At 37.3% G+C, this 21,038-nt stretch overlaps 1 protein-coding gene across 1 annotated transcript in view; it reads left to right on the top strand.

Annotated features, from left to right (window-relative positions):
* The first annotated feature begins 2,658 nt into the window (after positions 1 to 2,658).
* LOC145685100 (lipase member H-A-like) overlaps positions 2,659 to 21,038 on the top strand; it is a 68,454-nt gene continuing 50,074 nt past the window's right edge. Inside the window, exons 1-2 of the mRNA XM_081757445.1 lie at positions 2,659 to 2,797; positions 9,539 to 9,623. Of these exons, the coding sequence (XP_081613571.1) occupies positions 2,659 to 2,797; positions 9,539 to 9,623 (224 nt within the window). The remainder of the gene's footprint in view (positions 2,798 to 9,538; positions 9,624 to 21,038) is intronic.

Below are 21,038 nucleotides of genomic sequence, written 5' to 3'. Positions count from 1 at the left end.
GAAACTGAACAACAACAGTACAGTGAGCTATGTATCGCTACAGATGACGTTCGACATATCATAAAATATATGACCGATCCCTGATGCAGTATTAGATGACCCACGTAAGACAGAGTCGAACCCGAGAGCTGTGAATGTAACGTTATAATTAGTGCAACGAAACCTTAATGGATTTCCTCAATACGAGCACGAAATCCATTAAACTCCTTGGAATAGTTTGCAAATTCAGAGATACAAGAAAATTTTCGGTGCATAATGATGGCTCTATGGTTATTGATTGAACGAATTCGACGTCACTCAGTACATTATAGTAATAGATGTCCGATAACTGAAGGACAAGCTATACTTTCGTTGAATTCTTTGATCATTTAATAAGGTACGGGCATGAACACAAATTGTGTAAAAGTGCTGGATATTCTCGCCAGTGAGACACCGATTAAAAATACAACTATAAGTAATAAGAACGTGGCCACATGCCAGGCAGTGTTTCTTTCAGACACGTTTTTTGGGGGTACTTCCCTCCCTCTCGGAGCTCTGAGAGTGCTAAAATAATACGTTTATAATATAATAGTAAATAAAATAGTACCAGCAGTGCTCCCCCGGAATACTACGTGTGTCCCCCGGAACATTTTTTCTGAATAAACTACTAATGCCAGGAAGCCTTGTAGACACTACACACAAAAACACACACGTACTACATACATACACATATTATAGAGTAGTGACAAAAACATGTCTTTTGATAGCTACATTTCGTGCTAAACATTAACTATTTTTAAACGTACGTATATAACATCCGGACGCATGTCACAAGCAGGAAATTGCTTATGAAAGCAATGTGCTAACTGAATTTCTTTATGACTTTAAATCATATGAACATCATCAATTGAAGGCATGTTCTCTCTATACCTATTTCATATTTCCTCCTTTTATAGAATAACCGATTATGACCAAATATGCTGTGCAACAGATTACTTATATGTCTATCATTCTTAGTAACAGGTAACTATTGTTTTTTAAAAATATTTTAAGCACTGTTCATAGTGTAGTATCCAACAACCCAATTCACGGAAGTTAATATTAAAAAGTGCTTTACACAAGTCTCCAAATGCATATTACGAAACAGCAAGAAAGCACAATGCTACAAATTAGTTGTCATTTTATTTTACAGTGGACCTAATATGCAATAGTAGGCCTAAAGACAATTTTCTAACAGGAGTTAGTATTACAAGGTTTGTTGCTTTTGTAACACAATCCCTAACATTACGTTTTGGTTAAAATATCCTATCGTGGTTCTTATGATTTGGATGCATAATTCTGCTACACGTGCTTTTGAAATAACAAGCAAATTTGAAAGTTGCCTACCTAACTTTAAAATATCAGGTAGTTTAAAAGGTATTGAGTCTTTTGCGCACGATATTACTTCAGTGTCCCAAATCGCAAGGTATATAGGTCGCAGCGGATTAGACTTTAGGTCATTTTAAAATAGTAAATGTGCAAAAATTGATGCAATTCTTATAAGCAGACATAAGGTACCGGTATTGCGCCGTGAAGATGAACTTTCTGCAAAACTGCTCTTTACAATTTTATTTAGATGAAGGAGTAAATGCTGAGAAGGCATATGGAGAACTTTGTGTGGTTTATGGGTAAGATACATTATCAAACTCAATACATTCCAATCAATTTCATTTTAGAAATTTCGATGTACAATATGCTCCTCGCAGCGAGAGACCAATCATAGAAAAAAAAGTGGATAAGCGATTTTAAAGACTAAACTTTATGAAAAAGGTCTATTTTAATAATTTATTTAAAGTACACGTTTTTAAAGTATTTGTTTTTGTTAATACGTGAAATCAGAAATACTCGTAAATCAAAGGTTTGAAATCAAAAGTTAGAGATTGGAGCTCAGCAGTTTTTATTTCCCCCGCTGCTGCTTTGTTCCCTCCGCTCTCATTACTATTCACTTTGTACCGTTACACTCTACCTCCAGATCAACCTGACGCCGTCTACTACGAGCCCTAACTTCAGCCGCTCATCTACCTCACATACGCACAGTAACACCTTCTGTACTAACAGAGCTCCTGTGTCTTCATTGATGCCTAGCGCCGCCCGTAGGCGAGAAGATAGCCAGCATTTGTTCAACTAACAGAACCTATGTGTTGTAGTGAGTTTCGCACTTCATATCATCATTTCACTTCATATCACTTACAGTTATGGTTTTCCCTCACTGAAATTTATGTATTTACCTTTCCTCATGATTATAGTTAAAGGCTATAATGACTGTTTTAAAGTTTGAATGTACCTACCCATAGCCCAACCTCTGCTTCCTGAACAGCAAAATATACTAAACATCTCTTGCCCTACAGAGGGCGTCACCCTCTTCGGGAAGTAGCTGGTTAAAAAAACGTTTTTATTGATAGTCATCAGCTTGACGTACCATACGTCACAAGCTGTCTTTTGTACCTAGCCTACCTGGGAAGTGTTAACGTGCTTTCGAGGACATTGTGTTGCATACGCACAATCGAGACCAGCATGCATACGCTCTCACGGGGATTGATAGTGCTTTTCAATGCTGGAGGGTGAAATCTATCATCATCACTCACCTGTAGGCACAACACATCTTTTCATTCGGGCATTCGCCCAAGGACGGATTTTTCGATGGCGGACTCACGATTAGGCCCTGTCAAAGCGACAAAAGGCAAACATCAGAGGTTACCTCAAGTTCTTGTTGGACCATCCGAGAGTCCTAGGAAGACTCAGCTTCGGAAGGATCCTAGGCAATGCCATTCATCCACCAGTAAATCACAGCAACGCCGAGGTTCCTAAGCTTCCATTGCCTCTGCTTCTTTAATTGTACCGTCCGATTCCGTCCGTAGTAGATTACCACAACCACTAGCACCGAACGATAGCTATTCCGAACATCTTCAGCAATCTCCATCATCAAAGAAACATCTTGCATCTACATCGGATCCAGATCAGATTCCAATGAACACACCTCAATCTACAAGCGATAACAACGCGCCTCCTTTGTCTTCTACCTATTCCATGCTGCTCACAAATTTTGATACAAAGTTCAGCAATGCAAAGTTCGTCGCAATTCAACTTCGTAAATATCTTCCTAGAGCTGCAATCACACAAATCCTGCATACTAGAAACGGCATCATTCTAAAAACACCCGATCCAACTCTCCTTACTACAATAAAAAGCAAGGTCCCTATTGATGCCTTTGGTCGGGATGCGAAGATTCAAGCACTCACATCATTCATTCGCAAGTAGCCTCCGCCTCCGAAACGTTCCCCATTACTATCTGTAGTCATCCGTGGGGTTGACCCATCTTATACAGATGAAATACAAGACGAGCTCAAGAAGGAGGATCATACCATCACTAAAGTCTTGCGAATTCGAAATGACCAAGGTACCACATGCATAGTTCGTGTCCTAACAACGCATCAAGACACTATTGATGAGTTATTAGCAACAGGTGCTTACATTTACAATCATAAACATCGTGTTGAACCATCAAGGACACCTGTTCCTATGCTAGTTCGGTGTAAATGGTGTCAGGTCTATAATGCACATCATGCGTCCGATTGTAAAAGCAAAAGTAAATGCGGATATTGTGAGGACCCCCATACCACCCGAACTTGTGGCAACTTACAGTTACCATCTAAATGTGCCACTTACAATTATCAGCACCCGGCATATAGCTACGAGTGTAAAGCTAAATCCAAAGCTATTCAGGACCATCCAGAACTCGTAGCTCCACTACGACCACCAGCATAAGCACGTACTACTCCACATCCGATAGATGCACTTGTCTCTTAGATCAACTTTTGACTTTCCTGACTTTAGCTTTATAGAACATCCATCCCTTTATAAGACACATACTCCAGCAAATCATTCTTGCGGCAAAAACCACTTTTCATGTTAATTTCACAGCCACTTATTCAGGAAATACAGTTCGTTTTCATAAATCCCATAAACTACTCTTGACTAGTTTACTCTATACCATGGCTGTCACTTTTCTGTTTCTCAATATCCGGTGGGGGGCGCGGTGGCTCAGTGGTAGAGCGTTCACCTCTGGTGCTTGGGGTCACGGGTTCGATCCCAGCCCCAGCCAAGTGAACTTTGTGCTGGACAAACACCACGCTCGTCGGTTTTCTCGGGGTTCTCCCGTTTCCTCCCACTTTCTTCATTCCACCATTTCACTCATCTTTCATTATCACCATCTCCTTTAGCCTAACCGGCATAACCGTGGGACGTAAAACTTAAAGATTTCATTTTTTTTCAATACCCGCCCTTAACCACAAATAAAATCTTATTCGAACAGCTTCCTCTTGAGGAACGTGTCACAGTGTTCTTACTAAATGAAACTTTCCTCACAAAATTACGAACATGTCGTTTACCACGATACACTATGTTGCACGCTGAAAATCCTATACCTGCACTCCGAGCCAATGGGGGAGTGGCCATTGGCTTCTCTCCACATCTACCGTTTCGTCAACATCACTATACAATGACACCTGTTCCGGAATATCTCCTCGCCACTGTCTATTTCAAAAACGCCATTAACACACTGGCAACAATATACATCAGACCCAACCATCCTCTACCAGAGCAGTTTGTGCAATACATTTCAAATGCTTATAAGACGTACATTATCATGGCTGATTTTAATATGCATAGCTACACCGTCAATATTTCTGTTTCTTCGGCAGATATTGCACTTAGCAGAAGAAGGGGGCGAAACGTCGCACGACTGTTTCTTGAAAACGGCGCCACGTTGGATCTATATTCTAAAGTTATATCGATATATCTTAATATATGCGTATATCCATTACAGCAGATTTTCAGTTAAAATAAACACGTTTTATAATGCATATTGCGCATATTTGAGGGATTAGTGTATATTTCTACCATCACTGAATATAAATCCATAATTCATAGAATTTTATTACTTTTGCTCGTTTTTGAAACTTCATATCGGTTCGTTCAAGAAAGAACTTCGAGTTCATAGGTAGTCAGTTACCTAGTTTAGAAGTTGAAATCAAGAAACTCTTTTATTTTGGAAATATCTCCGTGCAACTTTCAGAGTTATGTGAATAATGGTGAGGGTGTGTGAATCACATGTTGAGTGCAAACAAAACTTTTTCCTGTTTCTCGGCGAGCATGACTTACCTAAACTGGAGGAATATATTTTCTGTCGATCAATAAGAGCAAAATGAAAAGAGATTGCAAGATTTTTTTTATTTGTATTGGTTCAATGACCCTTGAATATGTTCTTTATCTCTCAACTCTTTATTATTCAAACTGCAAGTGGTAAAAATCAATTGTTTCTGGTTTTCAAAAGCCAGTTCATAAAATTGTCTGTTGTGTTCGTAGTCTCTGAGATCGTGAGGCGAAAACATAAGTCTGCCAAATTATTATTCACTTTCAAGTAGTGGGTTACTGTAGAAGAAACTTGATTAATTGATTTGAAATGTATATTTGAGACCGCTATAGCTCAGTGATAGACCGTTTACCTGTCGTGCATGGAGTCCCTGGGTTGATCTCAGCTCTGGTCAAGTGAAATTTGTGCTGGACAAACACGTGTGAGTAGGTTTCCATGCGGTTGTCCACTTTCCTTCCACTTCCATCATTCCACTATTATTATCCATCTCATCATCATCATCATTTCACTTAACCTCGGCGCATAATTGAGGGACGTAAACTATAAAAAATATAAAAAAATACTTTTCTGTATTCTGTGTTGAGCAACTTCAACATACAAACAGCACCAAGACATTCGAATGCCCTTAGGAATGGGTGAGTCAAGTAATTCCTCACTTCTGGTGACAACAAAAATGTAAGGTTGCAAGCGTGCCATTTTCGGTTTTAAACACTATGACTGGTAGGTAAAGAAAGCATAGGCCAATACAAGTTTCAAATTTGTTTTCATCCAATAAATTTTCCCATCTTCCTTAAGTTTAATTTATTTATTCTGTTAAGTTTCTCGCTTCGGTAAGTTTAGACAAATATTACAATTCTTTATATCGTTTATGGGCCAACACAAAGCATAAGCATTGTGAGTTCTATGCATAGTGTATTTCTCTCGAATACACCGGAAACAAATTATGGCGGAAGTACTGGTAGAAGTAAGTCATGCTCGATCCGTCTATTCTGTTGCAGGTTGTAGGACACGTATCCTGATAACCAAAACATATACACATCTCAGAGGACAAACATTAAACTTTGAGTTTCAAGGTCATAAAGTTTTCGCCATAATGTAACAACTCTCTCAATTTTTTGGAATGTCAAAGGTCGTTGCCGAAATTTTGCGATAAGTACCCATATGCCACGGTGTCCTCATCAAAGGACCTCATTGAGAGCTTATGGAAATCTGGTTTCCGTTAAATTGACTGGTATTGCAGTACGTTGTGTATTCTGATCCCCTGATGAAAAGTCTCAATGTGCGCGAAGTCCGAAAACCCCATGTTTTTTTTAGATATCCGCTGATTATTATCGTCACTTAAAGCCATATGCTTTCTTGTAAACTGAAAGTAATAATTAGATTGACAGTTTATCTGTGAAGTATGAACAAGTCTCACTAAGGTATGCTAAGGCTTTTGGAGTCACTGATTCCCAATCCGAGGTCGGTTAACCTCCATCACGGTCATTTGAAGGTCAAATCGAGAGGGAACATTGCACAAATCTGAACAAAAAGTACATAAATGTTTTTGTGTCTCTGGATACGATTGTCATTCTTTTGACCCGACTAAATCATTTCAAGGTCATTGCAGGGTCATTTTAAGGTCAATCTTGAAAAACCATCGGAAAAATCTGAAAAAATCATAGATAATTTTTTAGGGTAGCTGATTCCGAATCCGAGGTCGGTGTTAATCAAATTTACCATTAATATTGTCCATTTAGTTTTCCAGTCAATCATTTGCAGTGTCTTCTCCAATAAAGATTTGCTCGGCATCTCACATCTAATCAATCTTGCACTTCAACCTCCAGTATTTCAGTTTCATTTTCATCGTTGTTTGCATTACGATTAGCACCATATTTTGTGTGTTCTAGTAGAACTCGACTAGAGTATTTAATTTGTTGTTGATGTCGAGCCCATCCTAAAAAAGCATAGAGCAAGGCTATATGTGCACAACAACCTAATGTCCTAGCACCGGACTTACAAGTACAATAATACAATAATATCCTGCCATTTTCTACTTTCATGGCTGGCAATTCGTCATCATTCACTGCAAAGCGAATCCAAAGCTGATATCGAGTAGTGTCTATACACCTTGAAAGGATCCTAAAGTGTAACAATCCTGTCTCAAACCTATTTCTATTAAATTGAAAAACATCAGTACTTTCATGAACTAAATAATCTTGTACACGGGTATACGAAGATTCTAGTTCAATCTGATAAACACCAAACGCAATTCAATTAAAAAACGCAAAATCAAATTGAGGGAATTCTTGGATATTCGCTTAAGTGATATCTTGTCACGTAGATTTTCGCCTTGTCATTGGCTTCTACCCTAGCCTGCATGAATTAACATCATCGATACGATCTCGAATTTGCTGTGCCAATTGTACAGTCTTATCCAGCATCAATAAAGGACCACCATATTTATTTATTAAGGCATCAACAATTAAATAAGGAACCATCCTACTAATTGATTCTGGTCAGTGATCTGGAAACCCTAGAGTACACTGATTACGATTCTTTGAAAGTTTTTTTTAGCTCCCCTAAGATCCTATCTATGAAAGTTTTTTTTTTACATTTTTCCGACGGTATTTCAAGTTTGACCTTGAAATGACCTTCAATGACCATAAATTGATCTTGTAGGGTCAAAAGAATTACATAATCGGATCCAGAGACTCAAAGAACATTTATGCACATTTTGTTCAGTTTTTGCAAGGCTGCCTCTCAACTTGACCTTGAACCTAACGTGATGGAGATTAACCGACCTCGGATTCGGAGTCAGCGACTCCAGAAACCGTAGCATACCGTAGTAAGATTAGTTCATACTTCATAGATAAAATGTCGATCTAATTATTATTTTCAGTTTACAAGGGAGCGTATGCCTTTAAGAGACAGTAATAATCAGCGAATATCTAAAAAAAAACGTGAGGTTTTCGGACTTCATGTCCATTGAGGCTTTTGACCAGGAGACCAAAATACATAACATACTGCAATACCAGCCAATTTAACGGATACCGGATTTCCGTAAGCTCTGAGCGCGGTCGTTTCAGGAGAGTGCTTTCTAGGACCATTTGTAGAACCATAATTTTAATAGGAATACGTTTGGCTGCAGAGTTCCAAGTACTACTAATCAGTGACGCAATTGAAATAATATGCCTTAGAACTCTCCACTGCTATGAAACTAGCTGAGCCATTATCAACCAAATTCCTCCAGGGGTAGTTTTATTTATTCGGAACTCAGAGCCATTTTTTTTTACAAAAAACATTCGACTTTAAAATTTATATCAAATGCAAATCAAGTAGTTTAAGAAACAATAAATCAAGTGGCATTTCATAATTGAAACTTTCTCCTCTATAATCTTGTCAGACAAAAATAACATTTTCTGCGCATAAAAATGTGTTAAACGATAGGTAAAAATTGAAAAATATTGAAAAATGTGTAATAGTTTATTCCAGCCATATGCAACAGCCGGCCCTTGGGACGGTTGCGGCCCATGTAACCCTGTCATCCGGCCCGCCTAACCCGATATTGAAAATGTATTTATTATGTTACCTCTTAATCTGAATTTGATTTTTTTTTCTGGATAGCTGATGCCCCCCTTGAAAATACCTTTCGCATTGGAATTCCAGTTTACCACTGAACATTGAGAGACTAGTTCAAAACATAAAGGATTAAGTTTCACACTAACATAGTAATTAAATTTTTCTGCGTTTTTTTTTTTTTTTTTTTTTTTTTTTTTTTAGTAAGTAAATATTTTTGTTACAGACACAGCAGTTTTCATGTTCCTGTCTGATACTGTACGATGAACAAGATTCTCTATTGAATATAAATATTCAACTCCTGTGACAATGTTATACATTGTCTCGTACGGCCCTCGACACCAGTAACTCCTTTGTGATTGGCCCACTCTTTGTTCCAACTTGCATATAGCTGGTTTGTTACACTAAAGTTAAATAATTATGTGCGTGAATTTCAAGTCCAATTGTTATTTTATCGTAAAGAAAGGCAAAATACTATTATTAGTTTCTTGTACATACATATAACAAATCTTGCAATGTAACTTACTTACATTAGTAGTTATAAATAAATTTGCTCAATAAAAGGGAGAATAGTATTTTTGGGTATTTACCACTGTACTGCATAGTTTGATGTATATTTACATCTATACTGCGTATTTGATTGCATATTTTCTCAGTGTTGCAACTTTCGCTAAAGTTGTACCATATTTTAACGTTTGTTAGTGCATATCGATTCGAAATCTATTCACCACTATCTCAGACTCGGCATTGACATGAATTGTCTAATAAAAATTGTTTAATTAATGCTATACTTAATTCTATATTATACAGATACGAAATCAACGGATTTATATGGCGATTTGTTTGGGAGATATACAGAAGAAGAGGAAAAGTGCACGTTCCATTTATTTACAAGGTATTCCCCTTATACTTTTTTGATTGAATACTAAAATCGTTTTTGACAGTGTTGATTATGTTTTAGAAATGCAAGATATATACATTCACATTGCAGCAGTGTTTATGTTCAAAATGCAATACCGTACTAGAAAGATTCGAAAATATCTACAATGCCTTTTTATCCATTATCAAATCGCAAAATTATATAGTTATGTTCTACATAACAAATACCTATCTTCATTTTAAAAACTTTGTACTCACGAGCAATTCTTTCCAACTGTAAAATATCTCTCTATAACCTGGAAACACGTGTAGATAGACTCTCCGAAGGTATAACATATTCCAAAGTTGTAGATGCCAATAGGAATAGTTGTGAGACCACAAAAATTTGATGAAAAAAAATTATTCCACACAATGTTAAAATTTTAAGACAAATTCATATAACTTTAAATATATTTAAAATCCTATCTAAAGGAATTACATCATCAATGTTATAATTAAAACTGTGTTGCCAACTCGGTATGAGCATTTTTTTATTTTGAAATAGAAAAATGCCATGTTATTATGTAAATTATATATGATAACTGAATAATTGTGAAAAATGTATGTCTAATGTCTAACACGGTTGCAAACTTTAAGAATTGTTTGACGAGATTAATTGATACAGCTGTAAAGAATATGGGAATAACATATTCAAAGCATCAGGCTAATCAAGTATTGAAAAACTAGTGACTGTTACTGTTTTTCAATCGTATGCAATATTTGTAAATTGTGATAAAACTTGCATTTTGGAACTGATAAGACTTGAAAGTTTCAACCTGCTTTCCTTATTTTACTTTATATGTTTGTTATTCTCTTCACGAACATTAAAACAAGTAACGATCTTCCTTCGCATCATAGCTGTGACTGACTAAATAATGATGATTCATGATTTTCCTTTTCTTTTATGTAATATGCTGTAATGCTGTTTTATAATCTGAATAAAACTAGATACTTCCTCTTACTCCACTCAGTTTGACGAAATTATCCTTTCGCCTTGGCCACTTTTCAATGACAACGGCTGTTCATCGAGTGTAAATGGATTAGAGGTCTGCACGAGCTCGGGCCTATGAAGCATATATCAACCGGCCGGGCTCATGCAGTAAATTTTTAAATACACAATCATATTTCTCGGGCCTTTTCGGGCTTAACTTTATAAATATATTGTATCCTCGTCGCCAGAAGTGCCTTTACATCGCCGTGATGGATATGTGACAGCGCAGTACTCTAAGGAAGGGATGGTTGTATAAGAATTTGTGATTAATTTTGAAGAGTTTTTATTTTGACTAGGGAATTAACATAGGTGAAGGGAGTAAAAACAAAGATTTGAAGCATCAGTGCACGAAAAGATTCGTATTCTCAGTTTTTCTATTTATTGTTTTTATATGTTAAGTTAAACACCACAATATGTATCACTGATATCGCAGATCGTATTATTTTTTAAAATCGTGTTTGTAACCTATTGTCAAAACATTCATCTCCAGACATGATGTAGAGAGAAGAGAAAGAGATACGACATCTGTAATATATGTATATGTGATTCACTAAGTAACTGTAGAAATTAGTTAAAGGACACATAAGAGAGCGAAAAGGAGGTCTAGAAGTCTGAACTTTTTAGAAACGTCCTAGATACGTGAAAATATAGTTAAAAACTGCAAAAGGTATCATGTAATTTACCTTTCTTTTCTTATATTCTAGTATACTTTTTCTTTCACATCCAAACATCTCTATTCAGAATTACGAGGTGAAGAGAGAGAGAATTACGAGATAAAGGTGAAGAGAGAAACATTTCCATTTCAAGAATTATATCAGGAAAAAAATCTTTTGACTTAGACTATATTCGAACTCGCAACCCTTGAATCGAGGGCTCAGCGCTCTACCGATTGAGCTAACAACTTATGTTGGAAAAGCCTGATTTATACAACTACCGGTTGCTGAATGGTGGGTATTAACCAAGTTTCCCGAGATAATTGCTTCATGTAGCTATTGCAATAATAATAATAATAATAATAATAATAATAATAATAATAATAATAATAATAATAATAATAAAGCAGAAGAAGAAGAACAGAATTTAAAAAGTCGCATATGTTAAAAGTTTGACGTGCAGAGTAAGTCCTAATATGATGTTTTATTAATTATATATAATAAATGTAAGCGTGGTTTATTCGTGCGTGCTATTCAAACTGCTCAACTCACTACCTAGTCCCATAAGGGTTGTACGCGTATGGTACAGTAGCCTTGCGCCCTCCAACCGTGAAGAATGTTTCGGTTTGAACCTATGCGTGTCCTAAGAGGAAGGAGGAGATTGAAAGAAAGAAAAGTGGTTTAGAAATTATGCAAACGTAGAATATCTCACGAGGTGAGGTGATATAGAGTTCAGCGTGTCTTTCAGCTACTACTCTATACAAGACGTGCATCTACGACTTAACGTGGAACCCGAACCACACGACTCCTGACGGGAATCGAAATCCGTATCACCTCTAGTTCTATCATGGGAGACACAGGAACATGTAAAAATAATCGAAAATGAACGATATTAATGTTAAATCCAAAGCTTTCGACGTCCTAAAAATTCCTAATTGAAAGATATGAGTGTCTATTCAATAGTTTTCGGGGTCGCTGAGGTGAATAATAACACTCCCGATACTATAAAAGCCCAAGGCTTTATTCTTCGTTAGCAGCAAGTTTATTCAGTTGCTCCTGCTGGAAATGGATTCGTACTATTTCATTCCGATTCAAATACGTACTCTACTGGGAAAACTAATCTCAAATATATCTTTGAAATATCAACCTATTCTTTCCGTGCAACGCCGGGTATTTCAATTAGTAAATAAATAATTTAAGAAATAATGAGTATATTTAATGGAAATAGACATATGCATTTTTGAATATTGTATATGAATTGCTAATTCATACTTTAGTAGAAAATGGTGCATCCAGGATATATTCTGAAGTAATAGAGAGAACTATTGGAGGTATATTTTATTTATCTACTGTCGAATTTAGTGTGGAATAATTTCACGCAGTTTCTTTCGAAACTATCGAGACGAGACTGAGACCGCTATTTGTCGATTGAAAGGAGACTAATACGGTAAGTAGTCTCGTATTGTCTCGTTTTTATACCAGTCCTACTTCGGGCCTTGTTTTCTAGTAACTGGTTGCTTAGCGCACCTACATAAGACGTCGTATATTTAAATGTTTGAGAACTTACCCCACCTTCAGTTGACGGATCGTTCTATCGAAAACTACCAGACATTTTTGTAATTTTGCGTTGAAGTACAGGTCCTATCCTTATGTCAATTATTTTCTTGGAACAGAGAATGAAAAATGTAACAGTTATAATGTTGATCGCGCATAATCCTGTATAGATAAAAGGCACTTTATAGAGTGTCGGACTCCGTGGCGTAAATACAGTAATTACAGCCTTGGTAAGTTCATCACTGAACGCGTTTCTGTCCTACTCGTGGAATGACGTCACCTTTGACACACGCTCGGGACAGAACCACAGGAGAAGTAACGCTGTTTTCTGCTTACTCGCTTGCTGCTGTGTATTCTCTTTGGAAGCTGATGTGAAAATACTGTTTTCTCCTTACATTCAGCTGTCTTTGCTATTTCTAATTTAGATGTCTATTATATTAGTGGAATTTTATTCCGTCATGGAAATATATTTTATTTCTTTTTAAATGTAAATAAAAAGAAAAGTCTATTTGGACAAATTTCCCCACAACTCTAGAGATATTGTCTGTGGTGCGCTTTTCTTTCCTTTTCTTTAAGGGCCGCGGTGGCTCAGTGGTAGAGCGTTCACCTCTGGTGCTTGGGGTCCCGGGTTCGATCCCAGAACCCTTCAAGTGAACTTTGTGGTGGACAAACACCGTGTGCGTGGGTTTCCTCGGGGTTCTCCCGTTTCCTCCCACTTCCTTCATTTCATACATTACTCATCATAACCGTCCCCTTTAGCATAACCGTCGGACGTGAAACTCAAAGATTTCATTTTCATTTTTCTTTTTTTCCCTTAAGTTGTATCCCCAGTTGGCCTAATCCAGTTGCGTTTGTCAATCAGAATTTCTTTCCTGAACTTTTAATTTTCTCACTTCACCACTTACTTCATTTGCTTGTAAAATGTTCTTTCGGAGGAAGAACTTTTCAGTTGCTTGTTTAGTTAATTTATTCTTATGTATGTTTTAAATGGGATAAAATATTAAAACCTCCGGTTCACACTTGCTAACAAATTCATTTTTTTATGATGCCTGTTAATTTTCTAATGATGTTCTTTCCTTTGCGAATAAAATCTCCATTACATTCTTCAAGAAAATATTCGTTAGCTATTTTGATTGTGTCTAAAAGTTTCTTTGATGAAAATGCTAGTCGTTCTTTTGAGATAAATTTTGTCCAGTTGCACTGTAGTCTCTGAAGAGGTTCTTTGACATAGAGCTGTGGATATTTGATTTTAAATTAGAAAGCTAGCTTCTCAGCAATAAATTCAAGATTTTGTTCTTCAAGATCGTGCGTATTAAATGAATACATTTGATCTTCAATTTCATTTTTATCTTCTGGCAAAATATGCGTCTACAGCTGTACTGTTTAGTGATGTCAGCCGGCTCGGTTACAATGAGCCATTGGCTCGGTTCGTCTCGGCTCAGGTGAGCTATCGGCTCGGTTCGGCTTGACTTAGGTGAGCCATCGGCTTGGCTCTGTTCCGCCCAACTGAGTCGAGGGCTCGAGCAGGCTCGGTTGGATGAGCTGTTGGCTCGGCTCGGTGGTGACAGCCTTGAGCCGAGCCACTCGAGCCGTTTACAGGATCCTAGTTACTGGAAACTACGATATCAACCTTCAAACTCCGATTGCTCCTTGACCTTCATTCGGTTCGATTTCAATCTCCGAACTGGAAGTACCACTCAACCTCCAAACTCGAACAATAAATCATTCTCCGTCGACCTCAACCTCCGAACTCCAATTACCAATGGAACTGATAGAGTGCTAACTTGGGTGAAAACTGTCTGATTCGAAGACCAAGACCGTGTATTTATATGCAAGACCGAGACCAAAATCAAGTGTGCAAAAACAAGTCCAAGTCCGCAAAATTCGGACAAGAATGAGACCCACTTGCGAGAGTCTTGCAGTCTTCCAAATTAAATACCTTTATAAATAAACGAAGAATACAGAGGTTTTATGTCTTAAATTCATCATTTTTTAAATTATGTTGTCGGTTTAAGCTATGGGGATAGACAGGGGGTTAGGAGAATTTTAGTTCTTCTTAAACAAGAAAAAGTTATAATCATAATCTTTTGAAATACCCAACTGAGGAAAGAATGATGGGTTTCGTATTGCATTCCGTATGTATAATGCGACAGAGTTTATCGGCCCAAATATTACTAAGAATGAAACATAGTAGAAACTGGTTGTTGGCCCAATGGAAACAAACTTACATGCGGAGATCAACGCATTTTACCAAAACTCTAAAAGAGTGATACACCTGCGATGCAAATCAGCAGTAACGTGTAGTTGTTAAAGACGCTTGTTTCGGAGCGCCTTTTCTTGCTTGTAGTAAACATAACAAATATACTACTACTACTGTTTTATTATTAATATTATTATTATTATTATTATTTGGTCTAGGAATTAATTCGTGCGGTTGGTACGCACACATTGAAGCTGTAGTACAAACACAAAATACATAAATACCTTAAGAAAAATATTGCCCATCGCTAGCCACCACTTTCGCCCATCTGTCAGGCAATGTACGGATTCCGTGGCGAAAGAAGTCCTCATCCTTGGAAGCGATCCAGTCAGAGACCCATGTTTCGATATCTTCTGAAGAAGTAAACCGCTGTCCAATCAAATCGTTGTTCATGCAATCGAACAAGTAGTAGTCCGAAGGAGCAACGTCTGGTGAATACGGCGGGTGGGGTAAAACTTCCCATCCGACATTTTCTAAATAGGTTTTGACCGGTTTTGCGACATGTGGGCGAGCGTTATCATGTTGAACAATAAGTTTATCATGTCTGTTCTCCCATTCTGGTCGTGTTCTGGCCAGAGCTTGCTTCAAACGCATTAATTGTCGTCGATAACGTTCTCCATTCATAGTTTCACCTGGTTGCAGCAGCTCATAGTACACCACACCTTTCATATCCCACCATATGCACAGCATAACCTTTGCACAGTGAATATCTCGTTTTGGTTGTGATGGACCTGGTTCACCTGGTTTCACCCAGGCCTTTTTTCGTTTAGGGTTCTCGTAATGGATCCACTTCTCATCACCCGTAATAATTCAATGCAGAAACCCCTTTCTGCTCTGTCGTTGAAGCAGCAATTCGCAAATGGTTTTTCGTCTTTCAACGTCTGTGTCTTTCAATTCATGTGAAACCCAATGTGACATCTTTTGAATCATTCCCATGGCTTTCAAGCGTTTGGAGACTGTTGTTTGATCAACGCCTAATGCTGCTGCAAGTTGTTCCTGCGTTTGACACGAATCCTGCTCGAGCAATGCTGTCAATTCTTCGTCTTGAAATTTTTTTGGCTGTCCAGCTCGCTCTTGGTCTGCCAAGCCGAAATCACCACTTCTAAACCGTGCAAACCACTTCTGACACGTTCGCTCAGCTAGAGCATGGTCACCATACACTTCCACCAAAATACGATGACTTTCAGTCGCACTTTTCTGCATGTTAAAGTAATGCAGCAGGACACCCCGCAAAAACACTTTATCAGGCACAAATTGCGCCATGTTCACTTAACTACAAACTGGTGTTGTTGACGCTTTAATCCACTGCCCTATACTACGAACGATACGCGATGACAGGGGTTTGCAACACATGTGTGGATACACGGAACTGTGGGACGCTCCGTTCGTTGCGCCATCTCTTGTCCACCCGCACGAATTAATTCTAGACCAAATATTATTATTATTATTATTATTATTATTATTATGGAAACCAGCACCAAGACTGTGTGTTCCTTTCGCTCCCACTGGGAATCAAACCTGAGCACTTCTGCGTCAAACATAGGTGTGTTATACATTCAACCATAGTGGGCTCACGTAACAAGTAAAAAATTGATGTAGAATATACGTATTTCTTCAAATTAATCTGGTTATTTTGTCATAACCTTTGTAATTATAAAGTTAGTACTTCATGCAGGTTTATTAAGATAATTAGTTGTTTTACAATGAAATAAATCTGTGATTAAAGTTGCTAACTACTTGCTACGAAATGTTAACAAAAAAGCCTAATTTTCGAAGTTGGATTACGTGAAGACAAACAAAATGTTTTATATTTGAGTTTGTAGTAACTGATTCGTTGATCAATCTCTTAAATCAGTGGACACTAGTTTGATCTCTGTTGTAAATATCATTCATTAAACTAATGAAATAATAGTACAAATATGTAAAAGTTCGAGTACGCCTAAAACTATTATTGTTAAGGTCGTGTAACAGCATCTATGTAGTTTTTAAAGGCATCTTTTGTGTTTATCTAGAGACTTGTTTTGTTTTATTACTTCCATTTATTTATCAATAACTGAAAAAATATTTCGACGCGAACTTGTATTTTTCCTTTGTTGTTAATCAGGACTATGTTGCACCCAACCGGCTTGGTTCGGCTCGACTCAGGTGAGAAATCGGCTCAAGCCGGCTCGGTTCAGGTGAGCCATCAGTTCGGCCCAACTGAGCCGAGGGCTCGAGCCGGCTCCGTTGGGTGAGTTGTTGGCTTGGCTCACTTTTCGACTCGGCTCGGTGGTTACTGGACCGTGATCCGATCCGCTCAAGCCGTTGACAACACTGGTACTGTTGTAAATGATTCATCATGTAGTGCCGAGTTTTTCAAGTATATATATCTTCAATTAATGCAGATGTTACTGTTCCCTTGCTGTGTATAAGGTTCTTCAATGGCTTCAATATTTTTACGTAGAATGCTTTTCCATTATATACCCTCTTAGCCTGTACTTAAGTCCTAGAGAATCCGGATGGTAATTGCTTGAACTCATTAGTTTTCTAGGTATCAGGACATTTGCGGTAAAACCAAAACACCAGTTTTTCTGGGATATTTGCGGTACTGTTCAAAACTTTCCCTTAAACAGTAGGACATTTGCGATACACACCGTGGAACGTGCGCCGAAATCATCTGTTTCAGCCCCATTAATCTAAAATAGAATGAATACATTAATAAAGAGGTTGGGTATGCAGATGCAACAGCCTAATATATGTGATTCATTCTGTTTGGCTGATTTTAGTAGGTCATGAATACATAAGACGAGATCACGCAGGCTGCTTAATGGAAACTATCACAATAATCGAAACATCTAAGAAACCATGCGTTTCTTATCAGGGTTTTCAGTACAGACAATATTGAAATTTCAAGAACGGGAACATATCTTGAAGGAAACAAATATTGTCCCTTGGATCTTCGGCCTTTTACCAGCAAGAGATAGTAAGACATATCAGAGTTTTTCAGTTTGCTGAAGGTTAATATTATGATAGGAATCCGAAATTAAGCAAATTACGTTTCGAGCAAAAAGCAATAACATCTCGAAGAACACTGTTCCAGGAAACGCACATTAGTTGGTGTAAGTTCCATTTTAATCAGTGCTTGTGGAGGAAGGTTCAGGAATTAGGATTCATAAATAACTATAAATCAGTTCCAGAGGTGAGGCTCCGCCTCAGAATTTCTTTTGCCCTACCATTTCTCCCTGTAGATGATATTGATATTGGGTGGCTTTCCATTATCGAAGATGCATCACATCACGAAAGATTTTAGGTTTTTAGATTATCTTGCAGAACAGTGATTAAGTAATAATGCCGGTTAAATAATACTGGTATTGACATATTCATGTGAAACTACTCGAATCAAGAGCACAGAACGAATAATTCTGTTGAAGGTGGAATTACAGACTCAAATCATTAATAAGTAAATCAACTCCTAAGTGTGTTGTTTAGAAGTATCTAAAAAATGAGGCTCTGTACAGCAGCTAGCTGTATCAAAGAAGACCTTTAAACATTGAAGGGAAACGTAGACAACAAGTGTACATAGAATTGGACGGAAGAATAGAAAAAGCATTAACTGATTATGTATCCTCAAAAGATGTCAAGAAATTCTTGAGAAAAATGGCACACATTCAAAAGTTGGAGTAATTATTGTTTGTTCCAGAAGAGAAGCTACGTTGTTTATTGTTTTTATTGTTGTGATTGTAAGTTGTCTCAATCTATCCATCATAATTATCTGTAGTTGTTGGAAAAGTGTTAATGAAAGCTATGAAAGAAAACAAAATTATAAATATTTCTAGAAGTTCCCTTTAAATATTATGGACAGGCGTTTGACCAATGAGAGATAAGAATTTGTTTACATTTTCCAGTTTTGGCCAATCACAACCAAGCATTTGTTTACATCTTTCGGATGTGTCTACCATGTATCCTAGTAAATGTTTTTCTTTTCACTTTTCTGTATAATTGATCCTTATATTTGAGTTTACATGTTCTTAGTGTTCTGAGAAAAGTTTGTATGTATGTATGTGAGTTAATAATGGTTTCATATTCTGGAAGATTTTTAGTCTGCTTTTAGTATGCAAAAACCCGAGTCCCCTAAAACAGTCGTTATTTTCCCCTAAAACAAAGTGCTATCTACACCAATGTTATAAAATTTGGTCTTTGTGTAGCAGTTGATACTGCGTGCTTATCCTGTAACTGAACACTCGAAAATATTTTCTCTTGGCATAGAGAATAAGAAGTTATTTCAAATAGTACCGCAAATATCCAAATACCACAAAAGTCAATACTCGAAGTACCGGAATTGTTGCATTATCACAAATGCCGGTACCGCAAGTGATTCCCTTTCAATTTTCTAAACAATCTTCATTTAATTCCTTTGTCAAAAGCAATTTTCCTGCACAATTCTGTACTTTGATTCTTCTACAAAACGAAAGGAACAAATAGCAGCTGAAATACAAACGAAAAAGGACGAATTTTACTTCTTTCTGTTCCTTGCTTGATCTACATAAGTAATTTTAGAAAGAATAGGATTATTTTTTAAAACGAAACATGTAACATTAGGGTAGTCCAAAATCAAATGCAAAAATTCAACTTGTTCAAAATAATAGTCCACAAGGCTTATTTTTTCCTCTAGCCATAAGCTACTTACATGCTTAATTTCAGCTCTTTGCTTAATATTAACAGGTCGCTCCATTTTAAATCTTTTTGTTTATACCAATGAACTAACGCTAGAAGTTTTCTGAGGTATACGCTGTACTGTTTTCAAAAATATAGCGTATACCCTTCTCCGTATATACTCGTTCATTCGTAAATTTAAGGTAAATATATGCTGCACTATAAAAATATTAGGTTGCTAATGGGTATTATATTCATATATACTATATTATAGGCGTCAAGACTACAATGTAATTTAATACAGTTGCTGTGCTAATAGCCGGATAGCCGGATAAGTTCGTAGCTTTAATTGTGATCATTAGATGGTGTCACCATGTTATGGAGGTAGTCCTCTCTAGTGTATTAAAAATAAAATGACATTTTTGAGTTTTACGTCCCACGGTTATGCCGGCTAGGCTAAAGGAGACGGTGATGTTGAGAAATGAATGAAATGTTGGAATGAAGAAAGTAGGATGAAACGGGGGAACTCCGAGGAAATCAACGCACACGGCGTTTGTCCACCACAAAGTTCACTTGGCGTGAGCAGAATTTGAACCCGGAATCCCATGCACCAGAGGTGAACGCTCTACCACTGACACACCACGGCCCCTCTCTAGTATCTTCAAATGTTTGTTTAGTCCGGCAGAAGGTCTATCAACTTCATCGTTCAAACGATTTCATAAACAGTGGTCATCAGTAAATCAGAATGATTTACAAAGACAACTGACGACCTATTTGAGAGTCCAGTGATGCACAGATGTTATGCACGAAATCCATTGATGCACAAACATATCAGATGTTAAAATATTTACCAAGTGCTCCTTAAGCCAAGAAGCCTAAAGATGATTATAAGGAATTTTTTCGTTTATTTCTCTTATTTCTTAGTGGATGCAACGACAATCAGTCATTTCGAGCTCAAGACCTACAACATCACGCTAGATGGATGGGGAAAGGCATTTGAGCATTGCATTTTTTTAAAGTCTGAATTTAGGATGACTGTGCGCGAAAGCAAAATTATCACATGTTTAGCGCTGTTTGTCAGCCTTGTTTATGTGAAAAAGTGGAATAAAGCTCCCCTTGTCAATCAAACCCCTTTCAATGACTAACTTTATGTCAGTTCTGAAAACTTACCCAGAGGACTGCATTTCTAGTAGTGCATGTGCAGCATTTTCACGATATCTCTAGTTTTTGTCTGAACTTTTATCAGGATTAGCAAAGGAAAAGATGGTCCAAAGCCTGCAGCGGCCAGCATTACCAAACATT

This window comes from Thermobia domestica, chromosome 5 (assembly GCF_964235325.1).
Source record: "Thermobia domestica chromosome 5, izTheDome1.hap1.1, whole genome shotgun sequence".
Lineage (NCBI taxonomy): Eukaryota > Metazoa > Arthropoda > Insecta > Zygentoma > Lepismatidae > Thermobia > Thermobia domestica.
The sequence above is the reverse complement of the archived record's forward strand: the minus strand, read 5'-3'. Positions and strand labels throughout refer to the sequence as shown.